Source organism: Centroberyx affinis, unplaced genomic scaffold, assembly GCF_046629955.1.
Source record: "Centroberyx affinis isolate AG114_WGS23_722 - 3 ecotype Tasmania unplaced genomic scaffold, CSIRO-AGI_Caff_v1 ptg001738l_1, whole genome shotgun sequence".
Classification (NCBI taxonomy): Eukaryota; Metazoa; Chordata; class Actinopteri; order Beryciformes; family Berycidae; genus Centroberyx; species Centroberyx affinis.
In genome coordinates, this window is record NW_027280142.1 from 692,669 (window position 1) to 714,012 (window position 21,344).

The window sequence follows — 21,344 nt, forward strand, 5'->3', positions numbered from 1 at the left end:
TAGGGGCTCACTTCATTGAGACACATGGAGACATGAATCCATGAATCCATCCATTCACCTCTATCCTCTTCTTCTATCTAACAAGAGCCCTCATGGGCTCTGTCTCTCCCATTATGGATTTATCCATAAAAAATATGTATTATAAACTTTCTGGCTGCTCTCTTTATAAACATAAAAATAGCTTAGACCTTATGTAGAGGAATCCATGAACAATCTAAAATTTCAGTCTTGTAGAAATTAGAAAAGGGTTGTTCCACTTATTTTATTTCAGGTCTTCAAAAAAGGACATCCAGTCATTTGAATGTTAATTGGGAGTTTAATGCATCACAGTAAAGTAGTGGTGCCCAATGTTTTAAACAGGGAGATTTGAGAAGGCCAGATGGCCCCATTATTCACCATGGCCATGTTACTTGATCACTCCTTGTCTAATTAAAACATTAATATCAGTCTATTTTCCATGAACTTAACTGTCCTCAGTTGTGTCAATAGGGATGTGGGTAGAGATGTTTTTTTCAACACAAGTCTTGTAAACTTACCACCTGTGTGGGATCACATTTACTATCTGAATTTTTGATATACTATAAACCACATTCATGTTCTCAGTATAGGGCGCTATGGAGAGACCTGAAATTACCTCTATTAGGGCTGCAACTAAGGATTATTTTCATTAACAATTAATCTCTCAATTATTTTTGCATTTTGTACAAGTTACCAGAGCCCAAAGTGATGTCTTAAAATTGCTTGCTTAGTCTGACCAGCAGACAAAACTTCCCAAAGTATTCAGTTTATAAAGATATGAAAAAGAGCAAAGCAAGCAAATGTTTAGTGTTTTCACTTGATAAATAACTAAAATGATTAATCGATCGATTTTTTAAAATGTTTTTATGCTCTCAAAGAATAATGTATTAAAACGTTGTGCATATTGTAAGAAAGGGAATCTGTATATTCTAGTAGGCTGGTGAAAGTCCGTTGATCTAGAAGATTAATATTTCTGTCTAACTCAGGCACAGAGGCTGCTGCTGCAAGATGGCAGTTTGGCCCACTTTACCTTGCCCTCCAGTGTCTCTGCCATGCCCACCATCACCGCTGGGCTTCCTGCACAGGTTGGCAATGACTGAATCTACATTCAAGCAGCTGCACTTACATTTTCTAACAAATTACTTGCAAAAAGTGCAAATTAATAATCAATAACCATTTTCTAATATAAACAGTTAATTATACAGATCTTTCCTAACCATCTCATTATGCTACGACTCTGAACTTCTTAAATAGGGCATGTAAACTTCTTATAGGAACAGTTTTCCACTTCCCTTTGATCTATGTGGTAGTTTCATATCTTGTGAATGAGTCATATGCCCATTGATCATTTTCACTTGACTGCTGACATCTTTTACTTGCTTCTTGATGTGTCTACCTCTTCCTGTCCCTAGGCTGACAGAAATCCAGTTAACCAGCGAGTAACCAGAGGTCTTCCAGTGTCCCTGCCTCAGATCTACCTGCCTCTGGACAGCAGCAGTCCGGCCCTGGCCCAGCGCCTGCAGCCCGTCTTCATACTGGAACCACATACTGGACTGGTGCACACACAGCTACTTCCTGGTGAGATGTATATCTGGTGTTGTACAGTAGGAACAGGCAAACCTCCGCACATGCTGATAAGCACACAACAGAACACGTACATTCGGACGTGTGAGTGCACACACACACTTTTTACGCTACAAGCTGCAGCTGCATTGTAATCCATGCTGTCCTCTATATTGTACTACAGCAATCCTTTTGTCTGCATATAAACAGAACAACAGTGCCCTCTACTGCCACTTGACAGTTGACTTGACAATCAAAATGTTGTTACCCTCTGACAATATAGAAATATACATACTGTAAATGCAAGCAACCAAGTGTAATAATATCATTTTTCAGTACTACATTAGAAATATATTTTCTAGTAAATTCTGATTTTCCATTTTAGCATTTTGATAGTAAAATCCAGCTATGGTATATTTCTGTTGTGCGTGATTAATTCTCTCTGCTCTTTTCTTTCTATTTCTGTCTCATATATGAATAATTGATTTAGATTGTTATAATGCCACTATTATCTCTGCATGTCCTCCCTTTGCCTCCCCTGATTCTTCTTTCCTGTTCCTAACTCCATCCCTATCTTCTGCTCCACTCCATCACTCTTTCTCTTCCCATCTCGCTTGCCTCCTCCCCATCTCACTCCCCTCTCTTCTGTTCCTATTTTTATCTCTTTCATATTTATCGCCCTTCCTTATTATGCCCGTTTCATTTCTCTCTCCTGCTCCCCTTGTGCCCGTTTCCCTCTGCCCCCTCGCCGTCTCTCCTCTCATCTTTTTTCTTGTTTAACCCTGTTTTTCTTTCTCCTCCTCCCTCCAGTTCGTGGTCCCGTTCCCCTGCAGCAGCAACAGCCTCATCTCTCCTCCCTGCCAGAGGGGAAGGCCTGGCCATCCAGTCTTCCCACAGACCCCTGGGGCGAACGCGCTCAGAGCCGCCACCATACAGCCATTCATCCCTGCCCTCCCACGCTGGCCAACACCCACCCACCCAGCACCAGCTGTTCCAGCAACGCCACAACAGCCTGCTGCTGGAGAGGCTGAAGCAGAACACATACCTGGGCAAGGTGAGAAGAGGCAGGCGTGGGCACACAAAACGACACAAGCATGTGCAGTCACATGCAGATAAACTATTTATTAGCAATATTGACACTTGTTTCTAGAAATTTTGTGAAACAAGTGAAACTGCAATTGAAACGGTGAAATTATCACAGTGAAATATTCTGGAATGAACAGGTCCTGAAGGATCCACACACTGCTGAATATCAGGAAAGATTCCCATTGAAAAAGGCATTAGAAAAAAAAATCACATTTATATTGTTGTTACTGGGGAATATGTAATTGAAAAGTTTGAGTAGCACTTCTGCACTATGACCACATATATTTTTTGAACACCAATAATGAAAAATAAATGAAAACATATTTTTTCTATGCTTTTGTGAAAAGGATTCTTTCCTAATATTCAGCAGTGTGCATATTCTTCAGGAGCTCACTTCACTTTTTTGAAAAAATTAAATAAAATATTAAAACTGAAGACTAATTAAGACTTTTTTTAAAGGCAAAAATGCTCAAAAAGTAATAGAAAAAATCCTCATATCTGGTGCATATCTGTAACCTTCTACCGTCAGCTGATGAACAAGTCCAGTGAGAAACCCCGTCTGACACAGATCCCATCGGAGGACATGGACCTGGAGGAGATCGGGTCAGGGTCGGGGTCGGGGCCGGGGTCCATGTGCGGCTCGGAGCCGGGCTCAGGGTGCGACGACGGCTGCCGCAGGAGACAGAGTGGCGCCAGCACAGACTCATTTTACGACACAGAGTCCACTACCTCCTCACGGGAGAGCTTGGTCGAATACTCACACTCACTCAGTCAGGTACTAATATAAACACACTCACATCTACACACACACACACACACACACACACACACACACACACACACACACATACACACACACACACACACACACACATACACATACACAAACTCTCCAAGTTATGTCTAAGGTAGATTTTGAACATAGTTAAGGAAAGACAGTGTGGTGTCAATTGTTTCTCTTTTGAAGATGTTCAACATTGCTTTGTGTGTGTGTGTGAGTGTGTGTGGACACATTGTTGTGACAATAACTGAAGAACAATTATGATATAAACTCCATACTGACACCACAGGTTCCCCCTATAGAGCGGATGCTCTGATTCGATCTTGGAGCACCTTGCTGCATAAATTTGCATATTAATTAGGAAAAACTGATTTTCTTGACACTAATATAACTTCTTAATGCTTTAAGATACAGATTTCATATTAATACCACCCATGTGTTATGTAAAGACAATTATGTTGACATAGTATGGCCTCATTAGCATAATATTATCATGGTTATTATGATGCGACATTAGGCAGCTCACGTGCCCCTTGTAGCCTCCTCTGAGTCTCTTATTCATGTAATACTAGACTAATACCTGTCTATCCAGTGCTACTGTACATGAATTCACTTGTAGGTTTAAACCATATGTTCTTGCCATCAGGGGGCGACATAGCTCTATTTACACAAGCTGATAAGTCCAGAGTGGGCGTTATCGTAGCATTATGCTTGGGAATGTTGAAGTTGCTTTATCAGTTGCTTGCTCTAGACAAGCAATCAAAAACAATCAAACTGACCAAATAATGAGTGGCTACAATGTACCATACAGGGGCAGTGGCGATATGAGTGTTTGGAAAATGTATTACATTTAGTCTGGCCCATATACTGCTGATTTTAAATGGTCCTTCATTCCCTGTTCGCTCCCTCAGACACTGCGCTGGGAACCGCAGAGGCAGGTGATCCATAGACTAAGCACCCTGCTGGACCCCCTGGGTGTGCCTGTCCACCGGCCTCTGTCCCGGGCCCAGTCCTCCCCAGCCTCCACCTCCCTGCCCAGCCCTGCTGCAGAGACACCTGCCAAACTACGCTTCACCACTGGTGAGTTACATAGAAAGTTATTTGAATAGTAAATGTAAAAATCAGTACTTCAGATTGTAGAATGTAAAATAGATACACTCACTCAGTTTGTGATGTAGTTCTAAAAAACTATATGTACATTATATTTCAAGTTATGTCAGATTTTATTATTAAATATTCAATCACAAAAAATGTATAAATTAAGGTGATATTCTGTTTTGTGTGTGTGTGTGTGTGTGTGTGTGCGCGTCTAGGTCTGGTTTACGACACTCAGATGCAGAAGCACCAGTGTACCTGTGGGGACAACAGCCGCCACCCCGAGCATGCTGGGAGGATCCAGAGCATCTGGTCGAGACTGCATGAACGAGGCCTCAGGACCCAGTGTGAGGTATGACACACACACACACACACACACACACACACAAATTACCACACAGAGAATTACACCTGTGAACATTGGCAGATGCATATCCTTAGAGTCAATACTGTGTGTGTGTGTGTGTAGCGTATCCGCAGTAGGAAGGCCACTCTTGAGGAGCTGCAGTCAGTCCATTCAGAGAAACATGTGCTTCTGTACGGCACCAACCCGCTCAACCGCCTCAAATTGGACAACCGCAAGCTGGCTGGTGAGACACACACACACATTTCCTCTCTCTTGTACACACACATAATGCATACACACACAAAAACATGCAGTACATAATAATGATAATATATATAATAATCACAGTAATGACATCAGCGACAATTGAAGGTCATGTATTGTTTCTTGCAGGAATCTTATCTCAACGGATGTTTGTGATGCTACCATGTGGGGGATTTGGGGTGAGCACACACACACACAAACACTCATACGCACGCATGCACACACACACACACACACACACGCATGACAGACCGTTGTACAACACAAGGAAAAGTCATGTGGGAATCTTTCCACTTATCTAATCACATTACCGAACAGCAAACATTACATGGCTGATTATGCCTCATTACGCAATTAAGCTAATAGGACGACAAATTACTGATGCTGTTGTTATTGGCTAAGATTATCTTGAAAGCCAATCAGAAACTAAAGGCTATACAAAGGTGAGAGATGGGAGTAAGAGGGGGGAACAAGGGGAGAGAGCGTATTCACAAGGAGATTGCAGCTTGGAGGGGTGCCTGGGGAGCTGTGGCTGACTGAGAAGGAATTTATTTAGAGAGAATGGGTGTGGGGAAAAGGGGAATGTGGGCACAGAAGACGAAGATGCAACGAGAAAGAGGAGAAAGGTAGGAGAGCAGAATGGAGGAAATGAAACAAAGGAGGAGGGAAGTATTGACACTGGAGAGGACAATGAGAGAAGGAATAAGAGGAGAAGAGAGGACAAACGACTTTTGTATGGCTTTGATAAGGAGAAGGACGGATAATGAGACCCCTGAGAAAAGGCTGAAGCATGATGAGAGGGGAAAAGACAGAGGAGAGAGATGAGAGGAGAAGGAAGAGATGGGGAAAGGGAGGGCAGAGGAGAGTAGGTAGAGAAAGAGGAAGGGGGCGGGGTGTCTGTTGATAAGACGACTGATCTGCCTGGATTTCCGGCCTTTGGCTGCTCTGGTGAAGTGGGCTGATTGGAACAAGATGGCAGAGTCGGTGATAAAAGAAATTCCTCTGATTTCATTGTTCCGCCACGCCAAACCACCAGAAATGTGAGTTTTGAAACATGGAATAACAGAAACGCAAGGCGGGGTTTATTCTGACAATGGATGGGATGGAGAGATAAAGGATGTAAAAAGGTTTGTCAGCAATTGTCATCAATTGTCATCAAGTATACTGTTTGTACTGGTTTAAAGTTGAATTGAATGAATGTGAAGACTAAATGTGCATTCATGTGCTGGTGGGTCAGCTGCTAAACAGCATTGCATTTGTGTGCTATTTTGTCACAAAATCAAACCCGGAAAACATACAATAAACAAACATGGACCTCTTGCAGCTTAACAAGCTAATTTGACGAACTTCATTCAAACAAGTGTTGTAGAGCATCCATGTGTTTTCTTACTGTTGACTGACATAACACTTGAATTCTTGGCCTTGTTGAGAAGGTTAAAGGTCATTGCATCATAACTCGGAAACTCGGGTAGCAAAACTTTCTTTGAGTTTCCAACATAATCAATTCAAATGAGGTAAACCTGCTGACTGGAGGCTTTCCAGTTCAAAAGCTGCAAACTGGCTTGACTGGAAGGATTTCAGTCATTCTTTAGTGAGGGAGCCAATCAGGGCGGAGTCAGTCTGAAACTGACAGTAAAAAAGGATGGATTTTTGAAAATGCAATAACTTTAAATGTAACCACTCAAACCAAATCTAATTGTAACAATATCTAATCATATCATCTTATCTTATCATCTTATATCTATAATTAAATGTCTTTGATCATATGTGTATAAAAATAGAGGACAATTTGAAGTCCTATAATATAGGACCTTTAAAATCATCACTACAGTGGTGATTATTGGTAAATTTGACATGTCATAGTAGCAGTGCTACACTGCAAATATCTTATTTCTGAGCACTCACTATCACCTCTGTCACCTCTCCCTCTGACTTTCATAACGTTGACATAAACATTTTAACCAGTCAGCTATCCTCGCCTGATCGTTGTCTCATCATTGTGTTACTGATAGGTTGACAACGATACAATCTGGAATGAGGCTCACACATCGACAGCATCCAGGATGGCTGCAGGCTGCGTTACAGACCTGGCGCTTAAGGTGGCACAAGGAGAGCTGAAGGTGTGTGTCTGTTCTCAACTATCTTATCAAGTTTCTTATGTGCGCTCTCAGGAAAGTCAGAGCCGCAGTGTAACAGGTTGCGAGGTAAACACCATAATGTGTGCTTTAGCAGCTCCACTGGGTATTTCAGCCATCGGTTTATAATAATAAAATACTCATCTACAACAGCATATCCAGGTGTACGCTTTAAGACGTGAACCTTTTTTACATTATAATGTTTGGCCACTCTTTTGTGAAAGCAGCAAGGTGTTAGATTTTTGTTCTTCTCTTCCAGAATGGCTTTGCAGTGGTGAGGCCCCCTGGACACCATGCAACCCGCACCTCCCCTCTGTAAGTACAGCAGCATGTACACACACAACCCCACACACACACACATACACACACACACACACACACACACACACACATACCAAGAGCCAGGAGGTCTCTGCAAAAAGTTTCAAAGGTTTTTTTTTTATAGATCAAATACACCTTCTGAGAGAGAAAGAGAGAGAGAGAGAAAGTCTGCGTCTCTCTGTCTTAATGTGTGTGTGTCTGTGTTTGTGTGATGTGTGCTACCTGCCTAATGCCTGAGGCAAACTACCTCCTCTGCTCAGTTTCTTTCAAGCTTTCAAGGCACAGGGCAAAGCACCTCAAAAAAGTTTGTGTGTGTGTGGGTGTGTTTTTGTGTGTGTGTGTGTGTGTGTGCATACTTGTGTGCGTGGATGTGTGTCAGTCTTTGATAGGAGGTATTAGCCAACTAACCACATTCAGCTGGGACTGTGTGTGCGCTCAGCAGTGCTTGTCACTGGTTATTTATGGGATGATAATGACTTTTCTTGATGAGGGGAGTTTGGACAGCATATATGATATACCGTCCACACACTCGCAGTTTTACGACCCGTGCTGACACTGCCACTTCCAACATTCCTCCATTGTTTTTCATACATCAACACTTTTTTTTATGCACCTTCACCATAGACAGCAAGTGTTGGGTGAAGTGCTGCGCCAAGTTATGAGTTCATTTCTCTGAAACCATCTCAAATATCCTGCCAGCAGTTCACACTATTCTATTGTTTGGAATGTAGAGTGTATTTTATGATAAGGTTGGTTCGTTTTTTGTTTGTCACAAAATTTGTGGGTACTGCATTTCTCAGGAGTGCAGGATTTTTGACTCAGCATAATTTTCTGTTATGAAATGTCTTTTGTCTTTTGTCTGTCAGCAATGGAAAATGAAATACAGAACAGCTTCAGATGCAATAAATTCATCCTACTTTCTCAAACATTCACAGTACATGTTTGTATGGCAGGAACCTGTAAGTCTTACACATGAGTCAGTACTGCGATTGACATGACCTAGACTGAAGAGTCCATATAACTGAGTATTGGGGAAATGCCTTTGAGGTTCATACGGTCCATATGGTGCGTGTATGATATCACTGTGCCGAAGATGTCCTGATAAACAGATGTGTCGGCCTGTCTCTCTGCCTGTTTGTCCACAGGGGCTTCTGCTTCTTCAACTCTGTGGCCATCGCTGCCAAGCAGCTCCAACAGAAACTCAATGTCAGCAAGATCCTCATCGTGGATTGGGTGAGAAACCACCGCATGACCATCATCACTGGTCCCCATATGGACAGGAATAAATACACACACACGCACACAGGCACACAAATGTTTTGAATGTACTGGGCACAAACATGGCCCTAGAAGCAGACCAGCATCACACAGTAGCACCCTTATTTATCATTTAGAGACAATGTTATCACTGGTCTCCACGTGTGATTTCAACAGGCACACAGTAGACACACAGTCACACACAGAAACACATACATACAGTATATAAACATACATGCTCACACCCATATGCACATATGCACAAAGCTTGCAGATATTGATCATCAGCCAGATGGTGGTCTCTGTTCTCCATGTGAGTATGAGCCTGCCTCATGTCTGGGTCTTGACACTCACCTCACTCTCTGACATATTACTACATCAAACACTAATTGCTACCTGCTTCGTCAAAAAGCTTTAAGATGAAAATGTATTTGCCATTGACAGGGAAAAGCTGTGCAGCTTTTACAGGCCCTGCTCTCTGCACTTTAGGTCAAACAGCTGATGTATGTCTTATAATAAGAGAATAAACAATACATTGAAATGGATTAAGTTTATTTGATGAGAAAACAAAAATGTTGGGATTATTAAACTGTATTCTAAACAATGCTTGAATCCATTAAGGTTTTCTTATGGGCAAATTCCTGCTTCAGTCCTTGGCAAACTTCTAACATGTCACCCAATCAATGTCCAGGATGTTCACCATGGTAACGGCACCCAGGAGGCTTTCTATAACGACCCCAGTGTGCTGTACATCTCTCTGCATCGCTATGACAATGGCAACTTCTTTCCTGGGAGTGGAGATCCTGCGGAGGTAGGGAGAATGCAGCTGAATTTGTGCTGTTAAAGATAATCAGTTGGTGAATGTACCTGTCCGTCACATGAACTCACCAAAATTGATCAGTAATCCTCAACAGCAGTGCTCTGTTTGTGTGCTTTTGTTTGTGTCGTCATGGTGACGTCTGTGTGTCTGTCTCCGTTTGTGTGTCTTTGTGTAAACACATTCTTGTGAACACAATATCTCAAGGGCAATACATGATATAATCTTCATACTGACACCACAGGTTCCCCCTATAGAGGAGATGATCTGATTAGATTTTGGAGCACCTTGCTGCATACATTTACATATTAATGAGGAAAAGCTGATTTTCTTGACACTATAACTCCTTAATGACTAAACATATGGAATTTAAATTAATATTGTCCATGTGAAGACAAGTATGTTGACAGAGAAATATTTGCTAATTCATGCATTATTTCACCTAATTAATGACTGAATTAAATGAATGAATTTAATATATCATGGTGATTATGGTACAAGATTAACTTTATTATCCCTGAGGGAAATTAGTTTGGTCAAAAGTGCGCTTAAAAACTTGTAGTAGGACCAAAAACAGAGAAGAGTACACACACACACACACACACACACACACACACACACAGACACACACACACAGACAGTACAATGTAACGTTCAACAAAATCATCATATTGTAAGAAGCAAAGGCTATTGTCTAACACATTAGACGGGTCACTATCCAGCTCAAGTGCCTCTTGTTTAGCATTTACTTGAAAAATATAAGAATAACATAAATAATTCAAAATATAATTAAAAACTTTTTGACTTGTTCAACATTCACATGAATTTCACATGACATTTCCATACTGAAAATGTGTTTATCCAACGAACGCACCCTGGACACACCATAAAGTAAGTTTATTTCTTCAATTCACTTCAGTTTGTGTTAGAGAGCCTCAGTGAGAACTTCAGTGCTGTGGATGTTCTAACTTTACAACAGGATGTGTACAGTAGAATTGCACGTCTATGTTTGCATACAGGAAATTCGTCTGTCTATGAATTCCGCCTGCGGTCTCTCCAGAAACCAAGTGTGATGAATATTCCCAGTCACATGAATTGACCCCAACCCACGGTGGCATTCACCACCCATTCGATCCCCCGCATTCCCTCCTCCCATCCTCCCATCCTCCCCCACAATAATGAGGATAAAATAGCCGATGTTTTCCCATAAAATCTCCTGATGAGGGACGGTACATAAAACGCTGCGATGGCTTGGATGTGGCTTTGCCTTAAGTGGCCCCTCGACCTCCATTGAGCTGTGCGGTAAACCTCTGGAGTCTCACTGTCCCCCGTGTAGGTATATAACACGCCATGGGGTAGGGGTGTGATGTCATAGCCATAACAGAGAGCGCTGAGTACCACACAGAAACCAGCGGAGGCCTAATCCAGTCCAGCAACTCATGAAACATGAAAGAGAGAAAGAGGACAGAGAGGGGCGCGAGAGACTTGGAGTAAGAGCAAGGAATTGTGTGTGTGTGTGTGTGTCTGTGTGCACGTGCGTGTGCATACGGGTACATTACCAGTTGGCAGAGGACAGAAGGCCTCATGTGTTTTTCGTTTGCCCTGTGAACATCCCGTCCACTGAGAGAAGAGTGGAGTCAGACGCTCTGCGATGCACATCAGCATTCTTGCTCTTTCAAACACCCTCTCGCACCCGTACACACACACACACACACACAAAGGAAATTACCACGCCTTGTTGCCAAGAGTGTGTCAGTCAACCTCCTCATTCTCCCCTCAACCTGACACATTGACTGATGGTGAAGGGCTTAGAGAACAGCTAAATAGCTGCTAGCAGGACTACAAAGAGAGAGGCAGGAATCCTTAGACCTTCTTTCCAAGACCTGGGCCTCACTTCATTCTCTTCCCCAAGTATGCAAGGTCAAACAGAGGAGAGGTCCCTTGGTTCTGCCTGGCATTTTGTGAAACCGCTCGAATTTGAATATCGGCCGTTGCCAAATGAAGAATAAGTCCCAATGTAGCTATAAAGCTTGGGAATCATATCTGGGTGTAGCACTGCTGTGGCTCTGCATGATTTATAAGGCCATTTGACAAATTGTATCAAAAATCAAAATGGGGGGACAGGGGTGTTGAATTAATAGCCATCCGTCTTTCATTTAGAAATCGTAATCACTCCCTTGTGTCGCCGAAAAGCGATGCAGTCGTTTTTCCCCAATTGCTGCAATGCAACTTTTGCAACAGTGGTGCTGATTTTGTGAACATTTGACACAAATCTGTCATTGCCGTGCAGTTGCATAACCTTCACCGGGGCTCAGTGTGATATTGCAGATGGCTGAGCTAAAGAGACATGAACATATATCACAGTATTCTAAAACGTACACATGTAATAGACCACTAATAAGAATAGAAATTAAAGTGATCCATCTCTCTCTCTCTCTCTCTCTCTCTCTCTCTCTTTCTCTCTCTCTCTTTCTCTCTCTCTCTCTATCTATCTATCTATCTATCTCTCTATCTCTCTTCGTCCAGGTGGGTGCTGGAGCAGGCGAGGGCTTCAATGTGAATGTAGCATGGACAGGGGGTCTGGACCCTCCCATGGGTGATGCAGAGTACCTGGCTGCATTCAGGTAAAAAGTGAAAATCTGGCTGTTCTCAGATCACATTAACTACACACACACACACACACACACACTCACACTCACTCACACACTGCCTACAGTTTGCCACAATTCTATATCAAGAATTATATTGCGACATAACATCAGTTATAATAATTTTCTATTGATTCTATTGATTGATGATTAATGTTAAGGCAAAAAGCTTCGCTGATGCGTTGCTAAGACACACCTTTGCTCTCACCACACACTCTTCCATTTCATTCAAGCTACTTCCCTGAATGAATATGGTGTGGGTCTGCCCTGTGGTGTAATGAACTTTGAGTGTTTCTGTCAGCAACACTGGCTCGCCACCAGATGATTAAACAGTATGTGAGGTCTACATGGTGCTGAATACAGCACACACAGTGGGTGGGCCCCTCGTCAAAGGAAAGATGCTAATGGGCTAACCCGTACAGCTAAAACCCATAGACCCAATAGGCAGGCTCAGGAACAGTAAGTCCAGTGTTTACTGGTGCTCTGGATGCTAATTAAGGAACAACTGGCCCTTTCCTGAGCAGGCGTCTGGTTTTAGTGTTGTTCATCAGGTTTGGGCAATGTCAAGTGTTTTCATGTGTAAAACTTCCTCTCTTAACCACAGCATAGTACTGTATTGTGTATCACCCAAAGAAACTTTGCCCTCTATCAAAGTTCTTTGGATTGGCAAAACGTCAGCATGGCACGCAGTTAAATTTTTTTACAGAGCATAACATCTATTAAAGCAGCACAGGAAGGGTTTTTGTAAAAAGGCTACACTATGGTTTGAATGATCATTTTTTCAGTCGACTGTGCTGCCACTCTGTGGATCAAGTGGCGCGAATAGATGCATAACATTCTATACAGACTAAATTTAATGCATCATGAATTCATGTTTATGCAATAAGTATCTAGTCTGGTGCCAGCTCTGTAACTCAATTTAAATACATGATTTAGAAGACAGGGTGTTCCAGACTCGCTCTCTTTGGGATGGAACAGAAAGCTAGCCAGAGTGTGGTTGTTGATGATGTGCGTCTCTGTTTTTGGGTGTGTATTAGTGACAGGGGAAATATTGTGGTCGAGAGTGGCTGGACTGTACTACAATCAAGAGAGGGCTCAATTGAGTTGAGATTAAGTGTCATGACGTAGTGCATGTTTATGTGTGTGTGTGTGTGTGTCTGTGTGCACATGTGTGAGTGGAGGATTACTAAGGGGGTCAGAATTCAATGTCAGTATAATCACCGGTAGCACAGCACACACATGTGTACTGTGTAACATCCAGTTGCACAAGAAGGGCATGCGTATGTGTAAGTAGAGCAAGTATGCAATTTGGTCTGTGCGCACATATATTTGTTTGTGCACATACATATTTCCTTGTGCATTTCTGAGGGGGTACACAAGCTAAGCTAAGGGGTCTGGTGATTTGTGGAGGGATGGGGATCAGGGAGGAGAGTAGAGGAGAGGAGAGGAGAGGAGAAGAGGGAGGTAGGGGGTGCATTGTTAGGGAATCCAAAGGCGGCGTAATTAAGCCCAATGGATCCCAGATGGCTGGCTGTCAGTGACGTGAGAAGAGGGACGAGCTCCTAATAGGAACCAGACGGCTCACAAACGCCTTTGAACTGCCGCCCTGAGAGGGAGAGGGAGAGAGAGAGAGAGAGAGAGAGAGAGAGGAATCAAACGCGGCATGGGCCGTGCGCGCTTGCTAAATAACTGGCAGCGGGAGATGAGAGGAAGTGAGGAGGAGAGGAGAGAAGCGAGGGAAGTGGTCTCAGAAGAGTGGAGAAGACTATATGCGTGCGTCACAGTCCAGATATGTCTAGGGTCTCATTTTTATCTGCCTGTGTCACTCACATTTAGGTAGCACAGAAACGTCTTGTCTGTGGCTGCCACCTGCTTGAAGTTGCATGACTTTGACTGCCTTAAATTGTTTGCTCTATTACTATTTTTTAACCATTATATATCTAGGGAAGGTTTGCAGAGCACGGGTCTTCTTTTTTTCAGCAGTGCTCTGCTTTACATTTCAACAGTTACACACATTCACACCTGGGAGCTGCCCCAATACAACCGCAGTCTTCTACTCTTGGCCTCTGACCAGCAGTGGATCAAGCACAGTGATCAAGCACTTGGAAGATGAGCTTTGATAATATATCTTTCTTCACTTTCAAAGTAAAAGCGCTTACAATGAGATTTGCAGTGAAAAAGTCCTGCAGTAATTTCAGTTTTGGTTTGCTCGCAGAGAGTATGATGTTTTTCCACTCAATAAGCAAAGTTGAACTGTAAATTGAATTTGGTGAAAGAATTAAATTGGGATTTTTTTAAAAATCTGCTTTGATCTTTGCTCAGTCTATTCTGATGTCAACTTTGAAACCCTTCAATCACTTCCATTACCAAAACCTCCCAGTGCCCAGAAAGATAACTCCTGTCACATTTCCTCACAATCTTTCAATGAATTCCTCTCACACATTGACATATGACATTGTATTTACTGTAATGATGTGCTCATGAACTGGCGCTCTATAACTTTTTCCCTCCCAAATCTTTCTACACTTGCAGAGAAAATATTACAATTAACATTACAATTAACTCTGGTATTTAACTTTATTTAGGCTGTGTTGCTCGAATGCACAAAACATTACTGATGGGGAACAGCAAACAGTGTCCATGGCCTGTGGGATGTACAGCATTTTGTTTTCTCTCTTTCTCTTCAGAGCGGTGGTGATGCCCATCGCCCATGAGTTTTCCCCTGACGTAGTGCTGGTGTCTGCTGGCTTTGATGCTGTAGAGGGACATGCATCACCGCTGGGAGGCTACAGGGTCACAGCCAAGTGTAAGGATCAGTTAGCACTTAGCACACGTACACGCTTATACATAAATATGAATGAGTGTTGTAATATCTCTTCCTTACTCACACACAAAGACACAATCTGAAAGTTAATCATGTGTTTAGTTTTTGTGGCTCCTATGGATATTCTTAATCTTCAAACCATGTTATCTTAACCCCATTATTCTATGAATAGTAGCTGACCAGACGTCATCTGACTCAACCTGTGTGTATGTGTGTGCGTGTGTGTGTGTGTGCGTTCGTGTGTGTGTGTGTGTGTATCCTGGCAGGTTTTGGCTTCCTGACCCGTCAGCTGATGTCCCTGGCCGGGGGTCGGGTGGTCCTGGCTCTGGAGGGGGGTCATGACCTCACCGCCATTTGTGACGCCTCTGAAGCCTGCGTCAGCGCCCTGCCTGGGCAAGGAGGTGAGAGGGGTGTGTGGTGTGTGAGCGCTTGTGTGTGTGTGTGTGTTTATGTAGAGGTGTATTCCATCCTCTCACCACTGGGTCTCGGTTGTGTCCCAGGTGGAGCCCCTGTCCCAGTCCATCTTGGACCAGAAGCCTTGTTCCAACGCTGTGGTCTCGCTGCAGAGAGTCGTCCAGATTCATGGTGAGAACTGAGCGTCCCACACCTCACCACCACACAGCCTGGGTCATCCTGATCCACACAGGTCATTCAGAGGGATGACATGTTTGCAGGACTCTACTGAAATTACAGAGCTCACAATACATGCATACAGATTTTGGAGTGGTCTCTGCTGTTTCATTTGCTGTTTTAATGGGTTTTGGATGTATCAACAAAGAAATTCCAACAATTACAGACAACTGGTAGAATAAAGCATTTTATTATATTGCCACATTTTGTCTCATGCTACTTGTTTAGTAATCAAGACACCTCAGAGGTTTGAGGTTTCAATATGTTCTGAAGTTTTCACTGGCTGTTGGCTGTTTCTCTTTTTCCTCTACAGTCTTCAACATTTACCTTCTTTATCTTTATCTCAGTAGTAGTTTCACTGTTTCCCTGTTCCACTCTGTCTCTTTTGGCTTTCCTATCTTGCTGTCTCCGAGGTCAGTCATAAACCATGTTTCAGTTCAATTGTCAAGCAGATTTCACACAAACTTTTGAAATGTCGCAAAAAATAGGAAAATGTGAATTAGATGCACTTCCATCAGCTGGTTTGAAGCGAATAAATAGGCTGAATGTCACATCCACAAGAAAAAATGAATTTAAAGAAATTCAAGAATTGAATTGTGTGTTAGCTAGCTAGTGTTAGCTAAAGCTAATGTCTTACCCACTGCGAGAGTGGGTAATGCATTTCTATTGATATTTATTTATTGACAAAAAAGTCTGCTTCAAGTGAGAACAACTTTTACGATGTGGATTACATTTTATCCAATTTTGCAGTTTTTAATTTGATGTGTCATAATTCTCTATAGACTCTCTTACATGCTAACTGTCTCTCTTGGCAATCATTTTGTTTAGCATTTCATCTCTGTTTCCATCATTTCTCCACTTAGCACTCTAACCCTCTATCTCCTCACCACTACTGCTCTCCGGCCACCTCTCCTCCTTTCCATCCCTGTCTCCCATCCCTCCCTCCAGCCCTCCCACACACACACACACACACACACACACACACACACACACACACACATACATACACACAGACACAGACACACACACGGCCGCCCTGGCTCCAATTATCTTCAAACACTTCTCTGGCACACGACCTTCGCAACATCCCCTCCTGATTGCACACAAATGTTATCCCAACCAAATTAGATTAATTAAAAATATTTGCAAAGCCACAAGAATGTTAAGCCCGTAATTTAGGCCTGGGGTGAAATATATGCAAGTTGCATACTCCCAACACACACGCTCAGAACACACACAGATAGAGATGGACACATTCACACTCCAGTACACATACATACATAATGATTGATTTTCCTTCCGCTGTGTGTCAAAGGACACACGCATGTCCTGAACTTGGAGACTTTGAGAGAACAGATTTAAGTTTAGTGTATGTTGCTAAATGGATGTTTAGATCATGGGCTTTAATATTATGCATTTTGACAGGTATGATTTTGATTACCTTATGTTAAAGACCACAGGAAATTAATGCCACAACTACTGCCAAAACTGTGCTTATATTCAGATCAAACAGCTCCAGCTCCAAGTAGCTTTTTAATAATTCAACATAGAGGACATACAGTAAAGCCACTTTCTCTCAAGGAATCATGCATTAAGTATGAAAACATAATTGGAAATACCAATGACTGAAGCCATTAATCTCTCGCTCTTTCCCTCTCCTCTCTCCTTCCCCCTCTCCCTCATTTCCATTCTCTCTCCCGTCCCGCTCCTCCCTCCAGGTGAGTACTGGCAGAGTGTGAAGTCCTTGGCTGCCACGGAGGATCTGTCCTACCTGCAGGCCCAGAGACTGAGGCTGAGACGAGACTCGGACAGCGAGGCCGTCACCGCCCTGGCCTCGCTCTCCATGGGAGTTCTCACCTCAGACAGGTAACACAGGCCAGCACAGTGCAGCTTACATGTCTAGAAATGTGTTTATATCTGCAATCATGCAAATAAACCAGTTACAAATTCTGCACAGCCTTACAGTGTTATTGTACTGTATGATATGATAAAGTCACCCCCAGTCATTGTAATTTGTGTATATTTGGGTATATCGGTTATTTGCATCAGTTAAACAATCACAAACAATTACTATTGTGCAGAAATCTGTACATATGTTGTTAACAATTTTCTTTCTCTTTCTTTTAATAAGAAAACATCCTGATGAATTCATGGAGAAAGGGGATTCCATGTAGAGAAGAAAAATACCTCCTGACAAATACCTTCAACCAAGTACCAGTGCACTCGAACACACACACACACACACACACACACACACACACAAAGCTATGCAATTGGACCATCACTGGAAGCAGATGTCCTCCTCAGTTCGACCACTGTATTCAATGCCTCACACAAACTCAGCCGCCTCCATCTGCATTACTACTGGGCTCAGTCTGAACACTCACCTGCCTCCACAAACACACTGAGGACACACTGTTCACCTGGACACACACCGAGGAGACTAAATACTCATATTCCCATGATGCCTCTTCAGGCATTCCTGAATGGGATGTCACTTAATGAACTGAGAAAGAAGGTAAAAAGAAAGATAACCAGAAGCAGATTGATGAAGGATCTTAGCTCACAGCCACTCTCATGTACCATTGGGAGCTAGCAACTTGACGTAGCATGAAGACACTTGACAAAGCGCAGCTCTGCGACTTTAAGCGTTCACCTTGGATATGACTCCCACAAGACCTGTTTGAGACCACTCAGACTGTTGTAACCTTGTGGGGGGTCAAAGGTCACCATGGCTCACTGGAGCCAATCACTCGGAAAGGAAGAAGTCGTCCCCGCAGGACGTGCCTGTGAAGGAGAACAGATATATCCTCTGCACTTAAAACACGTCCCACTATGATGATGTCATTTGTCTATATGTGACAAAGATCCAATGAAGGAAAAGATCCGTGATCAGGAAAAGATCAGAGTATTTCTGATTGTTTTGCACTGTACATTGTGTAATGTGAACTTGAGGAAGCTTCATTCGTAAGCTGGAGGAGACGCGGCTTTTTGTTGACAACCAAACGCCTTGTTTTGCTCATGTTTTTATGCTTATTTTAATAGGTGTGTATTTGACCTATGGCATACTTCATTGTCAACACAAAATGTAATGACAACACATTTTTTTAAAGAATCCAGGAAGAGTGGAGCTACAGTGAAGCCTGTGATACATATGTTTCATATTGTATTGTATGTCCTCAGATTTTCTTACATCTTTTTTTTTTGTCTCCTGGGCGAGTGCACGCAGTAAAACTCAAGACCGCTGTATTGCTCCCCATAGAACAAAAGAAGACAAAGCAGTCTTAACAAAGTGCATCTTAATTGTGTATAAATAAATGATGTTAGTGACATTAGTCACAATGAAGAGCTCATACCTCTAGCCACTGGAGTATCAGAAGCTGTGGATAAGAAGAGACTAAATCAATCAGAAAGGTTCCTGGATGAGATTCTTTACACGTCAGGCAGGACGGAGAGCATCCATGACGCCTCAGATTCATGCAGTATGTCACTTACAGTATGTCACACCACACACAGATGATTGTATATGTGAAGATGCAGATCAGCCATTCACATCACTTCTCTGGCATGAGGAATTTCTTGCAGTGAGGTTGATTTGTGGATTCCGGGTGAGAGCTGCATCTGAGCCAAACTGGCTGTGGGTAATAACTGCTTTGCCATCGGTCTTCTGCATCTATCAGGCCTTTGACAATCACACACGAAAACAAGTGCACTTATAACGCCCTCAGGAAAGGAGGGTTAGACAAAGGACTTGCGTCTTAAAATCCTAACTTGGATGATGCTCGTTAAGTGGACCAGTGTTTCAACCTGTGGATGAGCATTCCTGCTGTATTTTGTAAATCTCTTTTATACTTTTTTTCCTACCGTAACAAAGACAAGTGAGCAATCCTTTGTTCACATTATTGATCTTGTGCCGTTCTGTTTACTGTCAGTGTCAGGGATGTTTTGCTCCCCGGACCAAACAAAGACATTTTAACAGTTAGCATGGAGTAATAATATTGAGATAGTCGAATATCCACACAGTGCAATTGGACACAGGTTAAGCGTAACCAAAGCTTATGAGAACAATGTGCCGTCCATGGACTGGCATGGCTTAAATAACTTCAAAGACTTTCAAGAGTTTGTGAATGTTTCTTTTTTCTATCCAAACAGTCGAATATCACCAAAAGCACAGGCTGAATACATAAACAACTTCATTTTTCAAAGAACTAACGTGACTTATATTTATAAATTCAAATTCAGTGTCTTTGAAGTGCTCTTTGCATGTCTTACAGAATTTTGACGGTGCTATAGATGATTTTTTAATTGCTTTGGTATTTCCTTTCTTTCTTTCTTTAGGTTGTGCTGTGTATGCAACCAGAAACCTATCAGATCTATGTTAATGTAATGTGAAAACAAACCATAGTGATAGAATGGAGTAGTTGCAGTTCCATGCCGTTTAGGACAGTCCGTTAGAGGAGTTTATTGTACATTTGTCTTTTCTTGAAGTAGTTTTATTAAGAGAACATTCATGACAGTGACCTGACATATCCCTTGTTTTATTGTTTGTCTTAATGCAAGTGTCTTATTTTTGTATTTGTGTCCTCACAAATTAACCCTGTGCAAACCTAGAGACCAAATTTCAAGTATTGTCCCATGTGCCTTGAAGTATAATGCTGACCAACCTGTGTGAAGGTAGCCTTAACAGACTGGATCTTAATTAAAACTGCAGGCCAAGTCAAGTCAGAAAATGCCTCATCTCATTTTCTCATAACTGGTCTGTTCTTTCTTTCTGTACAGTGTACATAATGACTTTGTTTTGATTTATTGTCTGCCTTTTGTCTTTTCTACTATTTGTGTCTCCAAAAAAAAATCCTTAATAAAGGTAAATTTTATTCACTTAGTTCTTATGTGAATGAATTCATTGAATTGTGATAGAATGGTCTTTTGAATGAAATCACAGTTGGGGCACTAATTATTTTGTTAATCATCGATTATTTTCTTGTGAGCAAAGTCTCCGCGGCTCTGTCTCATACCTGAATTTCCACTGAATGTAAAGTTTGCTGGCATCAAAATACTGCACTTATATATCAACAAAACATTTTATTGTCCACAGGAGCTGACATAATAAAGATTATTGAAAGCAGATGGCAAACAATACAAAAGAAACACGATCAACCAGCAATTACACTATTTATGGTTACAAATGAATCCTCTATGCTGAAGCAGTAATCACTTCATCATCATTTTGGCACATTTTATACAGAATTTTCTACTGTATTAAATGCATTATCCAATCACTGAGAATGTGTCACAGCATAAACTTTGCAAAAATATATATTTTTTTAAAAATGCAGAAAATACACATACATTGATCAGATTTTCTTGCATTAAAAAATACAGCTTTCTACAACATTCACTAATGGCACAACTGAACTTTGTTTACAGCAATACAAAGGAGATGATGTCTTAAGCGTTTAAAATGTGTAAATGTGTAACTCCATTCAATGGTGTCTAAGTCTCCAACATAAAAAATAAAAAATAAAATTCTAAAAGTAAACACAAGTGGAATAGTGGGCG

The 21,344-nt window shown here is 42.0% G+C and overlaps 1 protein-coding gene across 1 annotated transcript in view; it reads left to right on the plus strand.

Annotated features, from left to right (window-relative positions):
* Positions 1-21,311, plus strand: part of LOC139651972 (histone deacetylase 7-like) — a 43,275-nt gene extending 21,964 nt beyond the window's left edge. Inside the window, 19 exon segments of the mRNA XM_071528879.1 lie at positions 1,005-1,103; positions 1,431-1,596; positions 2,392-2,563; positions 2,566-2,635; positions 3,197-3,442; positions 4,360-4,528; positions 4,762-4,895; positions 5,013-5,133; positions 5,283-5,332; positions 7,166-7,273; positions 7,548-7,603; positions 8,755-8,842; positions 9,558-9,677; positions 12,210-12,307; positions 15,019-15,137; positions 15,422-15,567; positions 15,656-15,740; positions 17,504-17,651; positions 17,917-21,311. Coding sequence (XP_071384980.1) covers positions 1,005-1,103; positions 1,431-1,596; positions 2,392-2,563; positions 2,566-2,635; positions 3,197-3,442; positions 4,360-4,528; positions 4,762-4,895; positions 5,013-5,133; positions 5,283-5,332; positions 7,166-7,273; positions 7,548-7,603; positions 8,755-8,842; positions 9,558-9,677; positions 12,210-12,307; positions 15,019-15,137; positions 15,422-15,567; positions 15,656-15,740; positions 17,504-17,651; positions 17,917-17,959 — 2,238 coding nt within the window. The 3' untranslated portion in view covers positions 17,960-21,311.
* Positions 21,312-21,344: the final 33 nt, after the last annotated feature.